Source organism: Dromiciops gliroides, chromosome 4 (assembly GCF_019393635.1).
Source record: "Dromiciops gliroides isolate mDroGli1 chromosome 4, mDroGli1.pri, whole genome shotgun sequence".
In the NCBI taxonomy this organism is placed as follows: Eukaryota; Metazoa; Chordata; class Mammalia; order Microbiotheria; family Microbiotheriidae; genus Dromiciops; species Dromiciops gliroides.
This window is the reverse complement of record NC_057864.1, coordinates 424,559,239-424,579,018: the sequence shown is the minus strand read 5'-3', so window position 1 is coordinate 424,579,018 and position 19,780 is coordinate 424,559,239. Positions and strand designations below refer to the sequence as shown.

The 19,780-nt window shown below is 38.7% G+C and overlaps 1 protein-coding gene across 2 annotated transcripts in view; it reads right to left on the bottom strand.

Annotated features, from left to right (window-relative positions):
• Positions 1–19,780, bottom strand: part of PALMD (palmdelphin) — a 74,179-nt gene that overhangs the window by 32,140 nt on the left and 22,259 nt on the right. For both annotated transcript variants that reach the window (XM_043962397.1, XM_043962398.1), the window contains exon 3: positions 10,054–10,178. In XM_043962397.1, coding sequence (XP_043818332.1) covers positions 10,054–10,178 — 125 coding nt within the window. The remainder of the gene's footprint in view (positions 1–10,053; positions 10,179–19,780) is intronic.

The following is a 19,780-nucleotide window of genomic DNA, read 5'->3' as shown; positions in this document are numbered from 1 at the left end:
ACCTAATACAAGATTGCACTTGTATTGGATGTCCTCATCCTTTTAGGGTTAGCCTCAATGGGGTTAAAACATGCCTGAAGTATTACTGATGGACATGGGTAAGGAAGAAAGAAAAAAAGGAATGGAAAAAGCAAGGGAAGAGGAAGAGAAGGAGGAGGAGATGGAGGAGGGGGAAAAGGGGAAGAAAGTGGGGGGAGGAAGAGACAGGAACAGAAAGAAGAGGAGAGAGGGAGGAAGAAGAGGTGGAACAGGAGGAGGGAGGGAGAGAGAGAGAGAGAGAGAGAGAGAGAGAGAGAGAGAGAGAGAGAGAGAGAGAGAGAGGTGGATATATTTTGGGGACCCATGGAAACAATTTCTTTATAAATACATTTTTAACATTGAGAATCTTAGCTAGATCAATTACTATTCCATTTTTAAGAATATTCAAAGTGTTCCTTTTTAGTTGATTGCTTTCAAATCTTTTGCTGGCATATCGTTGTTAGCCGTTTTCTATTGGTTTAAAAAATCCCTTCAAAAGGTATTTATAGATTGACTTTTGTTATCATTGTTCATACTTTTATACAATAATGTTGGCCAGAATATTAAAAATAACTTCTAGGGGGTAGCTAGGTGGCGCAGTGGATAGAGCACTGGCCCTGGAGTCAGGAGTACCTGAGTTTAAATCCAGCCTCAGACACTTAACAGTTAATAGCTGTGTGACCCTGGGCAAGTCACTTAACCCCAATTGCCTCACTAAAAAAAACCCAAAACCAAAACAAAAACCTTCTGACTGTAAAAACAAATTGCAATAACAAAAAATTGAATATACAGAATTTTTTAAAAGTAGGGAATGTGCCTTTGAGGAATAGTGGTTTTTTTTTTTTTGAGGGGGGAGCAATGAGGGTTAAGTGACTTGCCCAGGGTCACACAGTTAGTGTCAAGTGTCTGAGGCTGAATTTGAACTCAGGTCCTCCTGAATCCAGGGCTGGTGCTCTATCCATTGGGCCACCTAGCTGCACTGGAATAGTGTTTTCAAAGACCCTGCTAGGATTGGAAAGCTTCTAGGTGGCTCTTTCTTTGCTTAGCTCTGCCTGGACAAGGTACAAAAATAATGAAGAATGCTAACCTAGAAGGATATGATGAAAATTTGATAAATCAATGAATTAATTATGGATACAATGAATTTGATATACACAGAATTATGTATATGGAGCTAGAAGGAAACCCAGAGGCTATCTAATCCAATTCCCTCATTTTACAGATGGAGAAAATGAGACTGCGAGAGGTGAAGTGAAAATCCCACTGTCACACACATAGTAAATCGTATAGCTTCAAGCCTCCAACATGCTTTGCATGAGTTTGTCACAACATGCTTCAATTCAGGCATAATTCAGGCCTGTAATAGTGCCTAAAATTATAAAGAAGGGTCTATATTTTTATTGAAAATTGTAATTGGCTCAACTTTTAAAAACATCCCCAAACACTACTGAACCTCTGTAGATTTTCATCTCACTGCTCCTGGATACTTTTTTGAAATGAAAGCTTTCCTGCTATCTTTGCAGTTTTGGGAGAAGAATATGCTTCTCCACACTCTTTGTGCTGAATTCCTTTTCCAGACTACTAAATATCTGTATCTCATTTTGAAGGAAGTATATTCCTTGAATTCTGTGTGATATAGCTGGCTTGCCATCACTCACTAACACAGCTCAACTTGGAGGATTGCATTCTTTTGTAGTATCAATTCACATTTAAATCTAGTGCTCTATATGACTCTGTTTAATATAGGTGTCTGTGGAAAGCCCTTTTTAACTTGGAGCAAATGGAAGCTTGCTGAAAGCGAGACAAAGTAGCTGAAAGGTACTTTGGCATAGTTAAAAAAATTCTTACTTGAGAACACTTAATCATAAGTAGATTATCCTTCTAAAAAGGAATACAGTGTATTTACATCATTCTCCTTGGCAGCTAACCTTTTGCATTTTATGCCCATGACATTTATGTCAGGCACTCTCTGAGCTCCAATTAGAGCCAGAGGTCTTTGGATAGATTTCAAGAAGGGAAGTGTCTAGAGAGGGGAGAGTTTGATGCAGGGCAGTTTGTCAGGGGAAGGTCATAATGAACAAAAATGCAGCTGGATCCCTCATAGAAACCTGGGGCAGAAACAGAAAACAGCTGTAACCATGATATTTTGGAGTTTTCCAGGTCATTGGTTGAATCAGTTCAGATGCTTTTCTATTATTTGATTGATGAATGAGTGCAAAGATCACTTTAAGCCCAATTTTAAAGCATACCCTTAGAACTGAATTGAATGGACAATGGAGCAGGTTTGTATCTGTGTACATAGTAAATGAATGTAGCCTAAGTGGCTCAGCTGTTACCTGACAGATGCTTTTCCTGATTCCCTGAGTTGTTAGGGAAGGGAGGATATGAACATTTACAAAATGCCTACTATGTGCTAGGCACAGTGATTAGCTCTTTATAAATATCATTTCTTTCTTTCTTCTCTTCTCTTCTCTTTCTTTCTTTTTGTTTTTAGTGAGGCAATTGGGGTTAAGTGACTTGCCCAGAGTCACACAACTAGTAAGTGTCTAGTGTCTGTGGCTGGATTTGAACTCAGGTCCTCCTGAATTCAGGGCCAGTGCTCTATCCACTGCGCCACCTAGCTGCCCCTCATTTCTTTTAATAATATGTTTTTACCTCAGTTATTTGTACTTTGTTGTTGTTCAGTCATTTCAGTCATGTGCAACTCTTTTTGACACCATTTTGGGGTTTTCTTGGCAAAGATACTGGAGTGGTTTGCCATTTCCTTCTCCAGCTCTTTTTATACATGAAGAAACAGAGCCTAAGAGGGTTAAGTGACTTGCCCTGGGTCACACAGCTAGTAAGTATCTGAGGCTGGATTTGAATTCAGGAAGATGAGTCTTTCTAACTTCAATTTTTAACTGGCATTCTGTCCATTGTGTCACCTAGCTGCCTGGTTGCACCCCATAAATTACCTTGTATTTATATTTGTGCATATTTTATTTTTAAAAAATGGGGGCAGCTAGGTGGCGCAGTGGATAGAGCACTGGCCCTGGATTCAGGAGGACCTGAGTTCAAATCCGGACTCAGACACTTAACACTTACTAGCTGTGTAACCCTTGGCAAGTCACTTAACCCCAATTGCCCTGCAAAAAAAAATGTATGAACATGTTTTCCTTCACTAGCATGTAAATTCTTCGAGAGCAGAGAATATTTTATCTTTTTTTGCATATGGGTTCATATCACAGTGTCTGGCAAAATATATACACTTGCTGATTGTTGATTGGTTTATTTAAAACATTGGATTAGGTACTTTGGGTATATGTTTTTATCTTTTTATATCTAGTAGAGCATGTCAGACAGTAGGTATTTAATAAATACTTATTGAATGAATTACCAATGTTTGCTCTTAGGGTATATAGGAGGTCAAAAACACTCTTAAAAGACATTGATCCAGAGGGTGTTTTCAGTATAATTTTTCATGTAGGGATTTAAAAAAATGTAATGCAGTAATCAAGGCACTTAACAAAATACTTAATAGATGTATCCTAGGGATAAGAATTGAACTCTGGGAACCATGGAAACTGACCCTCTGAAATAGTGCCTGTCCTTGAAAGAGAGGAGAGGATGAGTAAACAGAATGGCTTTTTTTTTTAAAAAAAAAGGTTATGTGTGAGTCAGAAGTCCCTGTTAATACATTTACCAAGCTGAAATTTCATTTGAATGCATGTAAGAAGTGACGCAAATAAAAATGGAACTGTGTCATGGTTTGGAACAGATACCCCCAATAAAGAGCAGTGCTTGAGGTAGCTACTATCCTGAAAGTTCTCTGAATGCGTTATAGCACCGCCACATTCTTAGACCTTTTAGATGTCATAGATAAGTGATAGCTCTATTATTTAATTCAGATAAGCTGTTATACTTTGAGATTCTTTCATTTAACAAATTAGAATTACCTTGCAGGGTTTACTCATTAGTCTTCACATTCCTATGTCCTATAATCACAGACCTGTAGGGCTGGAATTGACCTCTAGCTAATATACTCTCTAACTTCCCACAGTTTACACAGTACTGAAGCATTCTAGACTAGTGATTTCCAGTCTTTTAGTAGGAAAGTCCTATTTTAATTTCAGGATATTTCACAGGCCCCTCCCCTCATTCCAATAAGGTAATAGATGTACTGCTATAATCCACTGATACGATTCTGAATTCAGTGACACTTTAAAATGAATTTATATTATACTGACCACAACAGCATCTGCATTCATTTAAAAAATAGTAACATATATATTAGATATTAATTCAGTTCTACAAGAGATCTGCTGTCATATTTATTATGCTGAATAACTTAATGAGATTCCTGATGTGGTTTTATACTTTTCAGAGATGGAAAATCTGGTTGCAGTTTCAAAAGAAATTTCAACTTGAAATCTATTTCCACATGCAGTTTGTTTTATGGTCCCTTGAAATAAGTTGCCACTTTCTACTCTAAGGAGTCCAGGACCTCCAGATTGGTCACCATTGTCCTAGACAGATTCATCCATTCATTCTTTCATTAAATAAAAATCCTCCGTTCTTCCTAATTTTCTAGTCACCTTATTTGAAATATAGGTATCAACCTTTACTCCTTGCTCTTTCAAATTCCTTATGGTTAATTAGTTCCCAGGTCCTGTGGATTCTACCTTTGTATATGTCCCCTTCTCTCCTTGGACATTGCCGCCACTGTGATATCATCACCTGATACCTGGACCACTTTAATAGTTTCCTGATTGGTCTCCTTGCTTCAAGTTTCCCCACTCCAGGCCATTATTCACTCAGCTTTCAAAGTGATCTTACTCAAGTTCAACACTGACCATATCATGCCCTAGTCTTTAAACTCTAGTGGCTCCCTATTACCTTCAGAATCAATTATAAAATCCTTTGACTTTTAAAGTCCTTCATAACTTGACTTCTTCTTACTTTTCCCGTCTTCTTATACTTTATTCCCCTCCACATCCTCTAAAACCCAGTGATTCTGGCATCCTTTCTGTTCCTCAAATAGGACACTCTATCTTTTGACTGTATATTTTCACTGGCTGTACCCCATCCCCAGAATGCTCTTCTTCCTCATTTCCACCTCTTGACACCCCAAGTCAGTCAAACCGCACCTTCTGCAAGAAGCATTTCCTTTCCCTGTTAATGCTGGTGCTTTCTCTCTTATTTTTAAAATTATTACAAAACCCCCAATTTTCCATTTTATATACATACATACACACATAGATGCACACGATTGATTGATTTGCTTATGGTCATGTTTCTAGTATCAGAGGTGGAATTTGAACCAAGGTCTTCCTGAATCTAGTCTCATATTTTACCCATTAAGATAAATGAGTTCAAGCATTGAAAAGTCAGGTGGGTGAAAAGTTGACCCTGCTGCAGGCTCTGCGGTAATATCAAAGGTACTATTTTTGAGGCTTATCTCTTAGCTGAGAGACCTGGCAGAGTGCAAATGTCACACTGAAGTAGGCACCTAAGTCAGGAGACAAGTTGTGTTTAGGGTTTTCTGTTTAAGATGGGGAGGGTCTCTCTCTCTCTCTCTCTCTCTCTCTCTCTCTCTCTCTCTCTCTCTCTCTCTCTCTCTCTCTCTCACTCTCTCTCCCTCCTTCACTCAGTTTATTGCTATTCAAAGCTCCAAAGAAACGATCCTTCATTAAAGTTGTAAAAAAAGCCTTTTAAGCAGGGTGGCCTGATGCCTAGGAGAAAGATTGAATTCCCCAAACGACATTCTTTAGTAGTTTTAGAAATATTATCTGGAAAGAATAAGGTCAATTATCAGGAAAAGCTGCTTTGGCAATGTGACTCCTACCCTACTGAGTAACACAAGAGGTACTTAGAGGTCCCACGCAAAGGCATTTTTGACTCTGTTAGGCTGCACGTTCTGTTCCCAGCAAAACAGTGCTTAACTAGAAAAATCTACTAGTCATTTTACCAGTTCAAGCCCCCTCTAATCCTGCAATAGCCTCCTGATTGCTCTACCTGACTCAAGTCTCTTCACTCTGCAACCCATCTTTTCTACACAGCTTCCAAAAGGATTTTTTCTAAAGCACATGTTTGATCATATTGTCCTGCTACTCAATAAACTCCAAAGGGTTCCCCATTATTTCTATTGCCAATACAAACTTCTCCATTTGGCTTTTTAACACCAACCAGCCTTTCAAGCCATATTATAAATTACTTTCTTTAATGCACTTTTCAGTCCAGCCCTCTTGCTCCCCATTCATGACACTCACTCCATTTCCCATCCCTGTGACTTTGCACAGGTTGTCCCCCAGGCCTAGAATATAGTTCCCTATCAAAATTTCAGCTAGTGTTATCTTCAATATGGGATCTTTCCTATTCCTCCAACAGCTAGGACCTTCCTCCTTTTAAGTCATTATATATACATGGATGTGTATATATATATGTATATATACATATATTTATATCATTATAAATGTATTTTTAGCATACATATATAGTATATATACATATTATACATAGCATATATATGTAGTATATGTATATATATGTGTGTGTGTATGTATATTTGTGTGTGCCTATATATTCACACACACATATTGTCTATCTAGACATCATTTAAGTCCCTTCACAAAAGGATTCTTTCTTTTTTCTTTTTTTTCTTCCTAGCCCCGGGGTCTACCATTATATCTGGCACATAGTGAGTGCTCAATCAATATTTGACTAGTCAATTCAACTCCACTAAACAAGCATTTATTAAGTGTCTCCTATAAGAAAGGTACTGTTCTTGGCACTAAAGATACAAAGACAGAACAAAACAAGAAAAACCAGCTCTCTCCCTCAGGGGGCTTCATTTGACAACATCATAACTTTGCGGTCAGAGCACACTTAGGCAAAAGGTATTCTAAGGATGGATTGTAAATACTCTGTCCTTGTTAAAGCATTGGTGGTGGACAATTTGAGTTTCTCCACTAAAAGGAAACTAACCCTTTTAAAATGAAGAAGAGGAGAAGCAATGAGCAAAATAACTGCTGAAAAACCTTAGCGAACTAGTTGGGGAGGAACATCTCTAGCAATGGCAGTGACTTAGTCTCTAAGGGGCAGGGAAGCAGACAGTAGACAGGAAAATCGTGTTTGGCTCCAGAGAAGTTGCTGTTTACTCTGATGTGAGCCCCACCCTTAGGGGTAAATAGGTGCCCTAAGCCATTAGCAATGAAATTTGAAACATGCAAGTGCTGGAGTATTTAGGCAAATGCTAAAAGCAGTCTTGGGTCTGAGTAAAAAGCACTGGGCTTTTTCCCAGCCTTGTCCAAACCTGTTAATGTGGTTTAGTGAATTGTAGCAGCTTTGAAAAAAATAGCTGAATCCAAAGGAAGACGTCATGAGAAGACAAGGAAGGATCAGAGAGGAAGGCAGATACTCTTTACTTCTGGCAGTGTGTTGATGCATTTAATTTAGGCTCAACTGAGTGACAGGCTCTCAGCTAGACCATGATGGAAGAGAATCCCGAGTTGAGAATGACTGCGGCAGTGAGTAGGTAATGGGGTAGGGAGCCAGGTAGTCCAATGGATACAGTGCTGGACGAAGAATCAAGAGACCTAAAGCTTAATCCTGCCTCAGTGACAGTGTGAACTAAGCAAGCTTTTCACTCCTTTTAGTCACAGTTTCCTCAACCATAAAATCAGATTACTAACACCTACTTCACAGGGTCATTGTGAGTATCAAATGGGATAACTGTAAAATGATTAAAAAACCTTAATGTACTCTATAAATGCTAGCTATTAACTGTAGTTATTTCTAAATGTTAATTTTTTTCAGAAATAAAAATAGGTAGATGCTGTTTACTTTTATTCATATAGTAGAATGTCTTAGGGACAGTTGAATTGGAAACCATTAAAATAATAGTAAGTTTTCTAGAAATTACGCTTCCAGGTATATTTTTTAAAGTCGGTAGAACTGAGCTTCATTAGTTTTAAACAAGAGCATAATTGTTCATTTTTAATGCTTAGGTAATAGGTGCTCATGCATTTCTCTGTCTTTTACCTCTTTTTGTATCCCCGGTGCTTGGTCAGCACTTAACATGTTTATTGATTAATCGATATTGGCTGGAGATGACTGTGAGTTCTCAAAGGCTGTGAGAGTGGGTCACAAAATTTGGTAGGTTCTGCCCAGTTGGAAAAGCTTCTTCTGTCGGCCTGGTGATTGACTCTGCCTGTTGCCTGAGGACCAGCCTAGTTAAGATGAGAGAGGACTCTCACCGGTAGACTGGCTACTAGATGGTGATTTTAGTGGGGCTCTATTTCATGAATACATGCCTCTTCAGGCGTAGAACATTTGCTATCTTCACCAACAGGTGAATACCAATGTAATCATGGATTTAAAAAAGTATCTGAAGAAAAGCATGTGTATTACAGATGTGTGGTAGTAATAATAATAATTATAATAAACAACTAATATTTCTATAGCACTTTAAGATTTGCAAGATGCTTTATATATAGTATCTCATTTGATACTCAACAACAACTCTGTAAGGAAGGTACATTATCCCCATTTTACAGATAAGGAAACTGAGATACAGAGAGGTTAAATGACTTGTCTAGAATCACACAGCTAATATGTATCTGGGACAGGACTCAGATTATACTGACTCCGCTACATACTGCCCAGCTGCTCAGGTAACTTACCTCTTGTATGACATTTTAAAGCTGGACGGGACCTCACTGAATCCCTAGCCCTGCCCATTCCCCAAAAGAATCCCCACTTCAACCTGCTAGACAAGTGATCATTTAACCTTTGCTCAAAGTCCTCAATGAATGGGAATCCACTGCCTCCAGAGGCAGCCTACTCTGCTTTTGGACAGCTCTGATATTTAGGTTCATGCATGCAACAGTTGTCTTCCTTCTCTTTCCCATTCTCTTGCCTTCTTCTTTCCCTTTCCTTTCTATTTCCTTCATCCTTTTCTTCCCTTCTCCCTTTTCTCTTTCCCCCTCCCTTCTTTATATCACCTACTTTGGAAGTGTATGGTCATCCAGTCCCACTCCTGACAGGAATGTGAACTTTTACCTTTTCTGTTTACAATCAAGAGAGGTAAACTCATTTTTCATTTCACATAGAGGCTCGGCTAAAGTTTGGTTTCACATTTTTCATTGTTGTGGCCTTGCTGTGCTGCCTTAGTCTTCTGTAGAAACCCAAAAGGAAGACCTGATTGTGCTTCATGACTGGTTATTACATTTAGAATCATGGAGATGAATGGATCTTAAAAAGAATATGTCAGCTTCATTTTACAGATAAGGAAATAGGCCTGATGAGGTGAAATGAGTTGTCTCCATTCAGACAGCTAGTGAGCTAAAGGGCATATGAGAACCTGGCATTTTCTCTGAACCTCAGCCCATTTTTTTTTTTTTTTCATGCTTCTCAACCGAAGCCAAGATAGCTAGGTGGTGTAATGGAAAGAACACTGGATTTGGAGTTCAGGGACCTGGATTTGAATCCCATCTGTGCTTCTTACAACCTGTGTGACTTTGGGAAAGGTATCTAGGTATCTAGATCTAGGTATCTGGCTTTTTCATCTGTAATACGAGAAAGTTGGACTAAATGACTTTAAATTCTCTTCTATTTCTAAATCTATGATCTTATGGTCATGGAGGCAGCTAGGTGAGGCAGTGGATAGAGAGCTGGGCCTGGAGAAAGGAAGACTTGAATTCAGCTCCAGTCTCAGATGGTAGCTCTGTGATTCTAGGCAAGTTACCTAACATCTGCTAACCTCAGTTTCCCCAACTGTAAAATGGGGATAATAATAGCATTTAGCTCCCTGGGTTGTTGTGAGGTTCAAATGAGGTGATATTTTAAATTCAATTCTAGAAACATTTATTGAGCACCTACTATGTGTCAGACATTGTACTAAGTGTTGGGGATGTAAAAAGAGGCAAATGACAGTCCCTGCCCCTAAGAAACTTAAAATCTTATTTTAAAGTGCTTAGCACAGTTCTTTACACTTAGTGGACACTTAACAGAGCTTGGTTCTTTCCTATGTGGAGTTAACTAAAAAACAGACCATACCTTAGGATGCTTTGCTCTAGAACTTTGGTTTGGTGTTGGTCTTGTTGATTTTGCTTCTGCATTTCCTCTTGCTCTTTTCCACTGTTTATTCCATCCAGGAGCCATTTCTCCCTCAAGGCTTTTTTCTGATACCAGAGAAGAAAGACAAAGATGAGCTCTCAGATTAGTCAGAAGTTTCCTTTATCAAATTAAAATTTCATGATGGCACAGGGGAAAAAGTCTAAGATTTGGACTAAAAGGATCTAAGCCCAAATCCCAGCTGGCTTTGTTATATAATAGCAGCAGCAGCCACCACAGCAACCACCACCACCACCACCACCACCAACACCAATGCCAACAACAGTTCAGGGTTCATAGCCAGAGTAGACTGAGGCCAGATTTAAACTAAGGTGGCTCAATGGATAGAACGCTGGGCCTGGGGTCAGGAAGACCCGAGTTCAAATCCAACTTCAGACACTTAATAGCTGTGTGACCCTAGGCATGTCACTTAACCTTTGTTTGTCTCAATTGACTGGAGAAGGAAATGGCAAACCACTCCAGTATCTTTGCCAAGAAAGCCCCATGGACTGTGGTCCATAGGGTCACAAAGAGTCAGATACAACTGAAACAACAACAACTTCCTGACTCCAGGCCCAGTGAAAACACACACACACACACACACACACACACACACACAACTTGTCTACCTTGCTTAGACTAAAAATTCCTTGAGAGCAGGGGTTGTTTCATTCTTTGTATCCCCAGCACATTTGATAATTGCTCGTTTGATTGATTAGCTAGTCTGGTCCTCAGACCACTGACATGGAATCTGTCACCTCGCTATGTTAGAACATTTTCTGCTTGCCATAATTTATATTCCATTGGCAAAGCCTTTGACAATCCTTGACCACTCCTATAAAGGGGTGAGGCTTTGGAATAGTCGTTTGGAGGAGGTCAGCATCATTGGTAGGGTTATAGGATCGAGAGCCGGAAGCATTCACGTGAAAGTTATCCACATTGGTACTTAATTATGTCTTTGTACATTTCTTGTCTCCCCAGAAACACTGCAAGTTCCTTAGGGGCAAGAACCTTATTTTAGACTTTTTTGTATTCCCCATAATGACTAACATGTCATGGAGCATATAATAGGTGATTACTAGAAATCTGCTAGAGAAAATAGAGTAGAATGATAGATATAACCCCATGTAAGAATTGGCCCAAAGGCTGGGGTGGGGGGTTTAGTCTTCAAAACTTGTCTTATACCATTATATTTTTTTGTCTTTTGTCCAGTCAAATTCAATGCAGCTGGTAATTTATTAAGCACTTATTTTGCAAAAGACATTGTGATGGATACTGGGTTAAAAAGCCAAAAGGAAAACAACACAGTACAACACAATTTTTGTCTTTTCGCTGTGTACCAGAGGTGGGGGAGGGAGAAGACAATACTCTGATAGTTAAATTTATATGTATGTGTGTGTATGTATATATACATATATATACATATACATATATATGTATATATATATATATATATAATTTGAAGAGGAAGAGAGTACTAACAATGAGGGTGATTTGTAAATGAAAGAAATAGATAAGATCTTCTGTGAGCATTCCAGGCAGAATAAATGATTAGAGATGGGAGATGTTGAGTTTGGAGAATCTAACCAAAACACAGAATTCCTGAAGCATGAAATAAGTCTGGAAAGGTAGATCAGAGCCAAGTTATGAAGGGCACCAAATGCCAAGCAGAGAAATTTTTATTTTTGACAAAAAACCTAGTTCAGGACACGTTGGCAGTTCTTCCTATCTAGATAATTAATGACTAAAACTATGACAATATAGAAGTAGGAACTTCTTCTTTTCTCCTCCAGAATATCTTTTTCACAGGGGATAGAGAATAGACTTGTGATTTCACTGGCATAGGGAACTTTAACATTTAGGGTTAGCACATTCTCTGCAAATTATAGTCAGATCCGTTTAGAGAACCAAGAAGTTAAATAATTTGAGCAGGGTCACACAGCCAGTATGTGTTAGAGGTGGAATTGGAATCCAGGTCTTCCTGTTTTTTTTTTTTTTTTCTTCCTGGTTTTGAGGTCAGCTCCAGTATTCCATAATGCCTCTTATAGGCTAAGATTAAGAATGGAAGCAAGTAGTAATAGTTTTATATCTTTTTTTAAATTAAAAAAAGATGTCAGGAATAACATTTATGAAAACTTGCATTTAGGTCTTTACATCAAACCTAATTAGAGTAGTTACTATTTCATGGTTACCAAAGAGATAGCTGTTTGGACCAGATGGTAACCAAGAGAAAAAAAATAGCTTTTTATGTTTTGTAAAGCACTCTAAACATATTCTCTCATTTAATTTTGACAACAACCATATGAAGTAGGATGTAAGAATATTATTATGTTTCTTATTTAGATCAGGAAGCCAAAGTTCACAGAAGTTCAGTATTTTGCCTATGGTAACTAAGTGATGGAGCCAGGCAGATTAATTGCTCCTTCCTGGACACCAAAACATTCTGGGCCTTACCTAAAACTGTTTGTTAGTTGTTCCTTTTGGTCCAGTCTTGGGACTTCCTTGGTGTGTAGAATTCCTAGGATGGAAACACCCTCCATTGATGTAGATCAATGACTTCTAGTAACATACAGTCTTAGAGTTGCCTGGGGGTTGAAAGGTTCAGTGACTTGCCCACAGTCACACAGCTAAACTAGTTTATCCCTTCCACATCCCCAAGGGTTAGGAGCAAACTGGAAAATTCGTGTAAGAGTTTTTGATCCTCCTTTTGTAGCAGAGAAGTGTGAATTTTTTTCTATTTCTTTTTTTTTATTGGGTGTTTACAGTATCTTATTGTAAAATTTGGGTTAAGTGTTTGGTCATAGGCTCTGTGTCATTGGCTGACCTTTATGTGTCATCTGTGGCAAAACTCTCCCCAAATTCCCATTTTATTGCTTATGCTGACCCTCAATATATCAAAACCATGATGGGGAAAGTTGGGATGTAGGAGGCACAACAGTATATCAGAGTCAGGCCTTCCTGACTGTAAGGCCAGTCCTTTGTCCACTGTGGCCATGCTTAACCTTTTGGGAAAGGGTGTACCTTGCTCCTGTCAGTACAGGAAATGAATGAGGAACATGACACAGCAGTGTCCTAACACTTTACAGTTGATTTGTGGATAGATAGAAGATTATTATCCCCAGGGTTATCACCATCTTTAACTATAATTGCTCTGTTATTTTCAAGAATGTTTTCCACAGGCCCGGTTAATATGTACTCATGAAGGCCAAAATTGAGCTCTCAGGATCTGTGAGAGATTTAGTGAATAAATATACCAATAATTGTAGGACTCTTCTTGTTGACCTATTCATTTTCACTTGATGGAACTTGTACGTATGTAATACTGTGAAATGAGAATAGGTGATGCTGTCAAAATAAATTATAGTCCTCCCGAACAACTTATAGGAACAATTTCAGCCAATTACATCCACATAACTATCACTAAGACTCGGGTGGTAAGTTGTCTCAGCTCAGGGATGTTGACTCATAAGACAGAAGTGAGCATATCCAGGTTAGCTTGGGGCCACATTCACGTAGCCTTCGTTTGTGAAGAACAAGGGTAATTCTTACTTTAGATTGACATGAACTCCAATATGCATAACTTCAGGATCACATTTCACAAAATGACATTTACCTAAGGAGGAAAAATCTCTTGAGCTTTATAAAGGTAAAATAAATCCACCTGTATGGTGCAATCAAAATAATATTTCACCATTCTGTTTGAGGATAGAACTGCTCCTGAAACCTGGCTCTCCCAACTCAGAAATTCAATGTACTACATTGTTCTAACCACTCGATGACAGCATCTAGATATTCCCAAATCCTCCCATTTGTGTCCCCCCATGAATTAACTTGTACTTATTTTGTCTATGTTTTATACATGTGTGTGTATATGTGTGTACATGTATCCTGCCAGTAGAATGTAAATTGTCTTGAGTGTGGGGACTACTTTACCATTGTCTTTGTGTCTTCAACATCTAAAATAGTGTCTGGTGCATGGTAGGTATTTAATTGAAGCTTATTGATTGACATGGATTGAACTGTGGCTTTGCTATTTATTATCTGGGCAAGTTATGTAACTTCTCTGGGTCTCAGTTTCCTCATCTGTAAGATGAAGACATTGGACTAGATGGCCTCTAAATTCCCTTTATGTTTTCAATCTATGTAATCTTATAAACCTATAATCTTGGAGACCCAATACAAACACCACTAGGATTGTCCTTTACTTTATGCTTATCATATTAGATAATAATGACTCATATTTGTATGGGGCATTTACATTTTCTCTTTTGATTCTGAAGAGATCATGATGACTGTTTGGGCCAGGTGGTAAGCAATAATAATAGCTTATTTTGATAGAGTGCCAGACAATTTGCAAAAAACCCTATTAATATACATTTCATGGAATCAAACCAATTTAATTTTGCTTTCATATTTCTTATAGAGCAGCATATAAAATGGATTAATCTGGAATAACTTAGAATGACACAATATATTTTAAAGACATTCAAAATTTACGTTGATGGAAAGTCTGAAATAATCTACAAAATTTAAGTAGGGCAGATAAGAAAAAAATCTTTTATCTTTTTCAGAGAAAGGTGCTTTTAAAAATTTAATTGAAACACTTAAGTAATTCATTTAAGGTTATAGTAGCAGTAGATTTCAGGTATTAAATGCCCTTTAGTATTATGAATTAGGGCAGTTAGGTGGCACAGTGGATAGAGTGCCAGGCCTGGAGTCAGGAAGACTCATGCCCCTGAGTTCAAATCTCTTCCTCAGATACTTACTGGCTGTGTGACATTGGGTAAGTCACTTACCCCTATTAGCCTCAGTTTTCTCATCTGAAAAATGAGCTGGAGAAGGAAATGGCAAACTATTCTAGTATCTCTGCCAAGAAAATCCCAAATAGAATCATGAAGAGTCAGATATAACAAAAAAATGACTGAAAAGTACCAGAAATTAAAAGGCCTTTAAGAAAGGGCTAATAGTTTTGATTTAGTATATGTGTCTGAATGTCTGAACTTGTGATCATATTATCATTTGATAATTACCACATCACTATTTGGAATCAATAAGATGTACATTGTGTGATAAGTCTCTTATCATTGTTCAATGCTGTTAACCTATCTGAAGGATCCTTTTCCACTATGCCATATGCATGAATCATGTTGTATTTGGGGGTCCAAAGAATATCAGCCAATAAGTCTATGGACAATTTTGTATGCTCTACTTCTTTGTTCCAAAACTCTTCTGAGAGGTGATTTTTGATTTGTTTTTAGATGGGAGGTTCACTTTTTAGGTAGGTGTATTTTTTCAGCTGATTGAAATGTGTACCAACCAGGAGAGGTAGTAAAGGCAAGAGCTGGTGGACTAGGAGAGAGGAGGAAGAAGTGGAAGGCTGGATGATGATAAGATTGGGAAATGTGAATGGGGCCAGTATAGACTTGTGAGCTGGCAAGTGTTTTTGTGGAACTGAGAATTCTTGGACCAATTGGCACCTACTCTATACCCAATGCAGATGTCAGGTCAAAGAAAAGAGTTTTGGATAGTTAATTAATTAATTAGTTAATTAATTAATTAATTTTTTGGTGAGGCAGCAGTTGGGGTTAAGTGACTTGCCTAGGGTCACATGGCTAGTAAGTGTTAAGTGTCTGAGGCCAGATTTGAACTCAGGTCCTCCTGACTCCAGGGCCAGTGCTCTATCCACTGCACCACCTAGCTGCCCCTGATAATGTTTCTCTATATTGGCTAGAAGGATGTGATACATTGAAATTAGTGAGAAGTGGTGTATAAAAACTCTGAGTATTTATTTGCCTTTCTAGTGGTAATAATAATAATAATATAGTGGGAATAATATAGATAATAAAGAATCTTAGAACAGAAGCAGAACTTAGAGATCAAGCAGTCCAACTTGATACCCTACTGTACCATGCCACTTTATAGCTAGAGAAATTGATGCCCAGGGAGGTTAAGGAATTTGCTCAGTCACATTGGTAGAAGTAGATCTGAAACTGGAATTGGGATTTCTGATGCCCCATCTGATACTTTTTCCATTTCACCACAGGATGAGGCCTTAGTTCTCTGAGACATAAATCTTTCCCTTCCCTCCCACATGCAAAGATTCCACTGATGTCATTGTGCTAGAGATGTTATCTGTATATGAGGAAATACATTATTTCAGGGAAATTGGGCCTTGGCAGCAAAATAATGCCAAGTACCAGACATGCTAACTAGAAGGGGGAGAGGTCACCTTGATATGATTTAATGGATTTTTAAATATCAATTATCTTTGATTATTTGTGAAAGGAATTTCCATTTTAGCACAGATTGGACTAGATGATGGCTTAGATCCCTTTTAATTCAATTCAATTCGGTTCATAGGATCATAGATTTAGGGCCAGATGAGGAAATAGAAATCCTCAAATCCAATCCCCTGATTTACAGATGAAGAAAATGAACCCCAGAGAGGTAAGGTGACTTGTCAAGGTTGCACAAAAAAGGAAGTAAATGGTAGATCTGGGACTCATAGATCAGTGAATTAATAGCTCAGTACTTTGCTTATAGTAAGTGCTTACTTGATGTTTATTCTTTCATTCATTCATTCAAACTTAGGTCCTGTGCTCCAAATCTAATGCTTTGTCTACTGTACCATCCTGCTTTTCCCTAACTTTGACAGATACATGCTAATTGCCTAGTATGTGCCAGGGGCTGGCATACAAAGACAAGAAGGAAACAATTTCTGCCTTCTAGTAGGTATCATTATATTGGGGAGATACTACATACACAAAGAGAAGTAAACACGAAATATAAATAGAGCAATTTCAAGAGAGGGAGTACACTGACACCTGGGGGATTGGCAAAGGTCTTGTGTATTGGAGGTGCACCTGAGCTAGGCTTTACAGGAAGCTCAGGATTCTGTCTCCAACTCATATTGTGTGATTAGGCACTATAAATATGAGCTGACTAAAGAATCTTAAGGGACAGGGGCATCTAGGTGGCACAGTGGATAAAGCACTGGTCCTGGATTCAGGAGGACCTTGACACTTGACACATACTAGATGTGTGACCCTGGGAAGTCACTTAACCCTCATTGCCCCATGAAAAATAATCTTAAGGGATAAAAGGTAGAGGATTGCTAAAATACCCTTTGAAAATTACAAAAGGATTTAGATATACAATCTCAGGGATTATTGATTTAAGTTGATTCAATTCAATTCAACAAACATACAAAATGCACCTAATTTTGAATGCTAGGTTTGAATTTTATCTAGTAGGTAACATGGAACCACTGAAGATTTCTGGGCAGTGGAGTGACAGGACTAGATCTGGGCACAAGGAAAATGAGCAGTGGCATGAAGGGTAGATTAGAAGAAGGAGAGACTAGAGGCAGGAAGACTGTTTAGGAGGCAACTGTAACTGAGCAGGTACGTAGTAATGAGAGGTATTAGCGTGGTGGTACTGAAAGCAAAGCAGAGGATTTAGTTAACATTTCTATGCACATGACTGCCATGTCTATAGCCAGATTCAGTCTTTATTCTGAGCTCCAGTCCTCCATCACCAACTCCCTTTTAGATATCTTGACCCAATTGGCCTATAAATATCTAAATTCAACAGGTCAAAAACATAATGAAATCATTATCATTCCCTCCAAACCCATCCCTTTTCCCAACTTCCTTATGACTGTCCAGAGGGGAGGGATCATCATCTTCCTAGTTAGTCTCTCAACCCTGGTGTCATCCTCTACACTTCACTCTCACTTACTTCACATAGCCAAACCATTGCTAAATCTTGTTTTTATCTTTACAGCACCTCACATACACACCTTCTTCTTTCCACTTACACAACCATCCCTCTAATTCATGCCCTTATCACCTCTGGCCTGGCCTATTGCAATGGCCTAATTTGTCTCCCTGCCTCTTTCCCCACTCTAACCCATCCTTTATTCAGGTGATTTTTCTAAAGTGTAGGTTTGACTCTCCACCCAACTCAATGAGCTCTGGTGGCTCCCTATTACCTCTGGGATCAGATATAAAAATCTTGTGTTTGGAATTTAAAACTCTTCAAAACCTGGACCCTTCCTTTCTATCTATTCTTCTTAAACTCTACTCCCCTCTACACAGTCTGTAATTCTGCTATAGTGGCCTACTTGCAGGTCCTGGAATGGGACACTCCATCTTTCATCCTGGTGACTTTGCACTCGGTGTTCCTTATGTTTGTTGTTGGGATACTCTGACCCCTTCAGAATCCATCTCAAATTCCACCTACTATAAAAGATCTTTCCCACTCCTCCCAGCTGCTAATGCCCTCCCTTCTCAGATTGCTTTTTTTCTTACTATTTTGTTTCTACCTAGTTATTTACCTGTTCTCCTCCCAATTAGAATGTAACCTCCTTGAAAGTAGGGCCTGGGATTTTCTACTTCCTTTATATCTCCATCTTTTAGAACAGCGTCCAGGATATGGTAAATGCTTAATAAATGGGAGTTGAATCACTGATAGATGGGAGAGATATTAAAGAGGTCTGCCTATCCATGTCCTCAGTCCAGGTCCATATTCCTTCTCACTTTTCATTGAAAAGACCCACCATTTTTTCAACTCACAGCCTATACCCCTGTGCTCTTCCTTTGACAGAATGCCCAGGATAATCCAAGTGTGACTGTCTTTTGAAATTAAGATGAATCTTACTTCATTTTTTGTAGATAAGGACCCATAATTCAGTAATAAGGCACTATTCACTGAGCCAGAATGTAACAAGATCATCCATATTTCGAGAAAAGAACTTGTACTTTTAATTAGACTTTGCAAAAGAAATACTGTAAGATTTTATATGCTCCTTTTGCTTTGAAAAATATGTGTTTATTGTGTAACTTTCTCTTTCCCTTCAGGGTGTAAGTTGGAGAGAGGGGTTGCAGGGAGGGAAAAGAAGATAGAAAAGAAAAGAGGGAGAGGGAGGGAGAGATGGCATGTTTCTATTTGGGGGAAGGGGGAAATGCGGGCAGAAAAGGAGAGGAACAAGATTTCTTGCTTTTGCTCCTTGGAAATTTCTCCTTTGTTTCTTAGCAGCAAAAATCCTTTAGAAAACCTTGAAAGGACTATGTGGGAGGGAGAGAAACCTTGGTCAGAATCAGTAGCAGGTAGAAAAGGAAGCAAGTAGGCTGTGGAAGAAACATGTTGCTAAATAGCATGTCTATTAAAGTTTCTTCTTAGGGATGTGGTGGGGCAGTTTTCTATTCGCAGCAACAGTATATTACCCCAAGATAGACCAGCTCTATACCTCACCCCTGCCTTGTTGGAGCCCTTGGCAGAGGTCAGTGATCGTAGCTGCATCTGTGGCCTAGAGTTAGCCCCCAATTCCCCCACTTCCTGATAGGTAGGGTAAAGACCATCTTCCTTTCACTTCAGGGGAGGGGGTTTCATATGTTTCTAGCATCCCAAGCTGGAACTCTGAAGACGTTTTCCCATAGAAATGTCATTACACAAGGTTGTTAAGTTCTACTATTGGTGGTTAATATTAGTGCAGAATTCTACTTCAGGAATGGAATTAAGCAGGCTTCTATAGGCTAATCTAGGAATAGAAGTACTATGAAGGAGAGTGCTTTTAAGAGAAAATGCTGAATTCCCAACAACTTTTGGAACACAAACACTTTTGGAACACAGCTCATGAGTAAGCTGGATGCTGCCTATACAGTTACCT